Consider the following 6,897-nt stretch of genomic DNA (forward strand, 5'->3'; position numbering starts at 1 on the left):
ATAAATTAAGTTTGCTAATAATATTAAAGAGTTAACATTTACTTGTTTATTGAGATAATGTGTCACCTTGATTCTTTCATGTGGCAGACAGAAGATAAGCATTGCATCTGATTTCTTTCTACAAAATAAAATGCCTGGTAACTTCTAAAATAGACCAATAAGGGAATAGAAATGGAGGTATTAAATTCACAGTAATAAGATTTGTTTGTGCTTTATTAAGGACATGGAAATGGACTTGGGTCTTAGAAGGAGGTTTCCACCTCAAATTAGTCATTCATTGTTTTTTTTTTTTTTAATTTCTTACATCACAAACTTCTCAAAGTATATTACCGTGTCATCTCCTTTTAAAATTTTCATTTCTAAAGTGGTATTATGCATAGTGTGATTTTACTCAGTGACGCAGATTGAGAGAGTATATTAACTAAAAATATAAATTACAGTATACTTATGGGAAAGGTCTATCTTTATAACATTAGAGAAAATTCAAGAATAAAGATGTGCTAGTGAGTTTATGGATAGCCAAGTATGTCTTCATTTTTCTAGCTTTTTGAAACATATAGCCTATTTTTTTAAATCTGTAGTTACTTGACTGCAATAGCATACCAGAACTTCTTGCTCTTGTCTAAGTGATAGTACTTGTCCATCAACATTAAAAAGAATACACACACACACACACACACACACGAACAATGACTTGAATTTCACTTTTTAAAAAATTCTCTTATTAGGTGTTTCTGGTTAGAAAGAAGACTGGACCTGATGCTGGGCAGCTCTATGCAATGAAGGTGTTAAAAAAAGCTTCTTTAAAAGGTAGAAAATTAGAAAATTTATTAAAACACAGTTTGTTTAAAAAATATGCTATATATTGCATGTATAATGTGAGTAGATGTAGTTTCTTCTTAACATTAATAATTGTTAAGTTTTCTAACCAGCAAGTAAGTGATTAAAGATAGTATATCTGGGTAAATATTTCATGCTTAGAAATGTGACATATTTAATTTAATTTTATCAAGATATACTCTTTTCTTTCATTGATTTTTGGTTTTTTTTTCCTGTAATATCTGTGTTAGTGTTACATATTAAGAAAGCACAATCACCCACATAAACTTTATACTATCTTTTAGGCTGTGATAGAAATAGCAATAAGCTCAGTTTTAAATGATATACTCATTTGCACAATTAAAGGCTAATACACAAGAAATACATAGTAGGCAAATATTGATTTATGCCACTGTAACCTATCTCTAGATATATATTGAATGTGTTGATGTTCTGAGAATATGGTCATTATTATCTAGGAATATATATACTGTAAATTTAGGCACCTATGAAGTTATATATTTTTTATATTCTTGTTTGGTAAATCATTGATTAGATCATTACTGAAATTATCAACAAGTTTAATATAGTCTACTCCTGTAATTTTTAGTTCGAGACCGAGTTCGGACAAAGATGGAGAGGGATATACTGGTGGAAGTAAATCATCCATTTATTGTCAAACTGCACTATGGTATGTAATCCTTATTATTTAGAGAATTAGAAAATGAAGATTCCCTTTTACACAGTAAAATAATAAGAAACAAATACTTCAAGCATATTAATGTATTCAACTATGTAAAATGTATTTATCTGAAATGAGTATAAACATCTAACTTTTAGTTTTATTTGTTTTATTGTCTATGTTCGTTAATTTGTCCAAAGTAACAAGATATTGTCTTCTACTTACTTGTCTAGAAATATTCCTATACTAGTCTGCACCTCCAGTGATCTCAGGCAATATGCTACTGTGATAATTTATGTAAAATATTTGGGTATTTGTTCATAATAACAATATTAATTATTTCCTGGTTTTGTTCAAGAGGACCATGTAGTTACATTAGTCTATTTGAACTATTTTTTATACATAGAAGTAACAAATTATCATTTAAAATACTGAGTATCATAGAAAAAAATAGGAGCTTTGGAGTCAGGTATTTCTGAATTTGAATCATGGCTCCAGGGTTAAGTTATGGATGAGATTATGGTTCTCGGGGGAACTAAAAGATAAAATTAAACTACTGATACAGTTTACTGTGTCACTGTCATTTTTCTACATTTAAAAAATTAGGAGCAGCTATTTTTTATACTTAGAGTAATTTCGACAACTATTACATTAAAATATTTACTGGTAAATATTTTATATTTAATTGTAGATGAACACACAGTATCTGTATTTATTTATTTTTTGTGGTGCTGAGGATCGAACCCAGTGCCTCACGCATGCTAGGCAAGTGCTTCACCACTGAGCTACAGCCCCAGCCCTACCCAGTTGTATTTTAAGAAACCTACAAAAAAATGTGCATCCATTATTCCTTCACTCTTTGTTATCCTATAGAATATAAATAGCATTATCTGAGGACTTTTAATCTCCAGTATGTCATTAATCATTAAGCATCTATTTATGCAAAACACGGTACTAAATGCAGTGATTATGGAATTAAAGTCTTGGACCTCAAGAAATTTATACTCTATAGAGAAGATAGACATGCAAATGAAAAAAATTATAAATCAAAATGAAATAAGTATCATAAAAGAGGCATACATAAAGTATGATGAGATATCAAGAGTAATAGCAAATAATTTTCATGTGGATGGGATTAAGGATGCTATAGAAAAGTAAGAAAAGGGAGAAATCATGGAAGGATTAATGAAGGAGGTATCATTTTTGTTGAGCTTTATGGAATTAATTGATTTTCAAAAGATGGCTGGGGGGCAAAGTTCAGACTGGTAGAACAACATACTACAAAAAATCAGGGAAACAGTGGTGATAGAAGTTTCTGTGTAAAGGCGTAAAGCCACAGGCAAAGTTGATTATGTTCTGAAAAGGAATTCATAGCTATTTTAACACTGGATTAAGCAATGCATTTAATTTTGAGATGTTATCCAACAATGGATTATGTGAGTAAATATTTAATTGCTTTATAGTGTTTAGGGATAAGAGTCTAAACAGACATATTAACTTAAAAGTATATTAAGCTTTTAAGCCTTTTAGATTATACTGTTACTACATTATGATTTATAATTAGCTTTTCAGACTGAAGGGAAGCTGTATTTAATATTGGATTTTCTCAGGGGAGGAGATGTCTTTACAAGATTATCCAAAGAGGTGAGTATGTATAAATTTTTACTGTTTATAGAAACAAAAATTAAGAAAACTCATATTTTCCTATAGAAATTCAATTGGTAATTATTGTTTCATTACATAACATTTAGTGATGTGATAGTCAATGGCATTTTCTGTCTGCATGTCATTTAAATCATCTTAGTCTATTACTCATTATACTTTTAAACACAAAAATCATATGAGTAACTGATGGAAGTAGATAGGATCAAGCCTAGAACTTTGGCTCCTCAAGATACCTAAATGCCTTTCAGGTTAGTTTTTAATGTGTTCATTAATATAGCTTTATTGAAGTATAATTGACATACAATTAACTGTACACATTAAATATACAATTTGATAAATTTTGACACTATAATTAAAATCAAAATAAGTAGCATATCCATCATCTCCAAAAGTGCCTTTGTAATGCCTTATTCCTACCCTAACCTACTGAATCTGCTTCTTGTCATTATGTGGTTTGTATCTTCTAGGAGGTTATGTAAATTGAATTATGCAATATATATTAATTTTAGTCTTGCTTAAATTATCATAATTATTTTGATTCATCCTTCATTGTTGTATGTATCAACAGTTCATTTTTATTACTGAGTAACATTGCCCATTTTATGGATACGCCATGATTTGTTTATCTCTTCACCTGTTGATGGATGTTTGAGTTGTTGCAGTTTTGGGATATTACCAATAAAGCTGCTGTAAACATTCATGCACAAGTGATTGTATGGACATACGTTTCATTTCTCATGAGTAAATGCCTAGGAATATAATGGCTGTGTCATATGGGAGGTGGATATTATAGCTTTTAAAGACACTGACAAACTGTTTTCCAAAGTGGTTATATACTTACATTCCCACCAGCAGCATATAAGAGTTTTAGTTGCTTCATATCATTAGTAATGTTGGTATGGTCAGTCTTTTATAAGTTGGGACATCTGATAAATCTGATAAATCTGTACCTCATTGTAGTTATAAATTTCATCACACTTAATGGCAAATGATGTGAGCATCTTTTCCTGTACCTATTTTCTGTCAGTCTTCTTTGATAAAATGTGTTTAACCCTTTTCCCCATTTTAATTGGTTTCTTTTCTTACTGTGTTTTAAAATTTACTTATATATTCAGATGACATTCCTTGATCATATATGTTTGTTGCAGATTTTCTTCTAGTTCATAGTTTGTCTTTTCAATATCTTAATGGTACCGCTTGACAAACAGAAGTTCTTAGCAATTCTTATGAAGTCTTACTATAGTTTTTGCATTAATAAATTGTGTTTATAATATCCTGTTTAAGGAATATTTGCCTCATCGCAGGTAAAGATTTTCTCCTATATATTATAGAGGTTTTGTAGTTCAGGTTTTACATTTAGATTTCTGATCTATTTTAATCTCATTTTAATATATGGTTTTAGGTATGTATTGAAGTCTTTTATATGAATATCCAGTTTTTCTAGCTTCATCATTGGAAAATACTGTCCTTTTTTCATTGAATTGTTTTTTATTTTATTTGAAAACCAAAGGATCATATATATGAAGGACTATTTCTGGATTCTCTCTTCTGTTAATTCATCTCTTTATGACAATCCCACAGTGTCTTAACTACTGTACCTTTATAATGTATCTTGAAGTAAGGTAGTATAATTCTTGAGCTTTGTTTTTCTTTTGAAAAGTTGTTTTGGCTCTTCCGGTTCATTTGAATTTTCATATTAATTTTGAGATTAACTTTTCTCTTTCTAAAAGAAACCTGATAGGATTTGATTGGGATTACATTGAATCTATAGGTCACTTTGCATTTAATTGACATTTTAACAATATTTAGTCTTCCAATCCATAAACATGATTTCTCTCTCCATTTATTTACCAGTTATTTATTTTCTCTCGGTTATGTCTTTTTTCGGTATATAGGGCTTACACATCTTTTGTCAAATTTATCTCTAAGTGGTTCCTATTTTAATGCTAAGAAGTCAATAAATTTTATCAATAAAAAATCAATAAAACAGACTTCTTAATTTTAAATTGGATGGAAATACTTATTCCTCTTATGTTTAATTTGTATACCTTTATGTAGCTCAACATAATTGTTACTTCTAGAACTTTTTTTAAAAAAAATAGATTTCAAGGACATTGTATTTCTTTTCTGTGACCAAGTAGTTTTACTTCTTCTTTTCGATTATGAACATTGTTTATTTCTTTTGTCTTTGCTACATTGCCTTTAACCTCCAGTCTAATAGGACTGGTGGGAGCAAACATTCTTGCCTTGGTTCTGATCTTAGGGGGAAGCAGAATTTCACCATAAACCATTAAGTTAAACATTGGTATTTTTAGATGTTTTTCTTTTTCTACTGCTTTGTAAAGAGTTTTTTAATGGATATTATGTTTTGTGAAATACTTTTTCCATTTTATTGAGTTGATTTTGTTTTTTCATCTTTAGTCTTTTGATGTGGTGAATTACAGTAATTGATTTTCAGATGTTGAACCAAACTTGCATTTGTATATGAGCCCCATTTCATGATGATGCAGTATACTTTTTGATATTGTTGGATACTATTTGCTAAAAGTTTAAGAACTTTTGCATATATTTTCATGATGGATATTTGACTGTAATATTCTTATATTATTTTCTATTTATGGTAGCACAGTAATTCTTTCCTCATAAGATAAGTTGGGTAGGATTTTTTTCCTGTTCTTTTCCTGTTCAAGAGTTTATGAAGAGTTTATGTAGATTCAGTGATAATGGTTCTTATATGATTGATGCAATTCACCAGTGAAGCCATCAGAGCCTGGGGGTTTTGTTTACAATGATGTTTAACAAAAAATTCAATTTACATGTAGACTTAAGGTATTCTTTGTTTTTTAGTGAGCTTTGCTAGCCTGTGTCTTTCAGGAATTATCTGTCAGTGTTACCAAATTTATAGGCACAAAGTTGCTCATAATATTCCCTTATAATTTTTATTTTCTAACTATGGAGTTGTTGATGGTATCACTGCTCTTATTCTTAATGTTGATAAATGTCTTCTCTTTTTTTGTCCAGTCAGGAGATTATCAATTTAATTTTTCTCGTAAAAGAACCAGATTTTGGTTTTATTTATTTTTTTCCTCTATTGTATTTCCATTCCCCATTTCATTTTTTTCTGCTTTAGCCTTTATTACTGCTTACTTTGTGTTTCATTAGCTTTTCTTTTTTCTGTTTTTTAAGATGGAATATTAAGCTATTCATTCAAAGACTTTCATCTTTTCTATTGTGGGTATTGGTACAAATTTACTTCTAATTACTGCTTTAATGTCATTCTCACAATTTTGTATGTGGCAGTCCCCTGCTCATTTTTCAATATACTTTTAATTTTCCTTTATTTCCTTAAATTATTGGGTTTTTAGAAACATTATTTATTTTACAAATATTTGTTCCTTTTCTAAATATCTTGCTAATATTGATTTCTAATTTAATGTCACCATAGTCATAAAACATTTTTTATGACTTGAATTCTCTTAAATTTATAGTTGCTTTACGTTTCAGAATAAACTGTATGCTTCAAAATACAGTGTCTCAGTAAATATTTTATGTGCCTTTGAGAAGAATATTTGTTCTGTTATTGGGTGGTAGAATGTTCTATAAATGTCAGCTAGGTCAAGTTTGTTAATAGTGGTATTTGGTCTACTGTATTGTTACTAAACTCTATCAAATTTTGTTTCATTTATTTCTGCAGTTCTGTCACTAGGTTCATAAATCTGTCCCCGCGCCCA

At 29.4% G+C, this 6,897-nt stretch overlaps 1 protein-coding gene across 3 annotated transcripts in view; it reads left to right on the plus strand.

The window, feature by feature from the left end:
• Rps6ka6 (ribosomal protein S6 kinase A6) overlaps positions 1–6,897 on the plus strand; it is a 101,765-nt gene that overhangs the window by 50,693 nt on the left and 44,175 nt on the right. For all 3 annotated transcript variants that reach the window (XM_015502134.2, XM_048797296.1, XM_048797297.1), the window contains 3 exons: positions 729–810; positions 1,430–1,510; positions 3,066–3,145. In XM_015502134.2, the coding sequence (XP_015357620.1) occupies positions 729–810; positions 1,430–1,510; positions 3,066–3,145 (243 nt within the window). The remainder of the gene's footprint in view (positions 1–728; positions 811–1,429; positions 1,511–3,065; positions 3,146–6,897) is intronic.

The sequence above is a fragment of the Marmota marmota genome, unplaced genomic scaffold (genome assembly GCF_001458135.2).
Source record: "Marmota marmota marmota unplaced genomic scaffold, marMar, whole genome shotgun sequence".
In the NCBI taxonomy this organism is placed as follows: domain Eukaryota; kingdom Metazoa; phylum Chordata; class Mammalia; order Rodentia; family Sciuridae; genus Marmota; species Marmota marmota.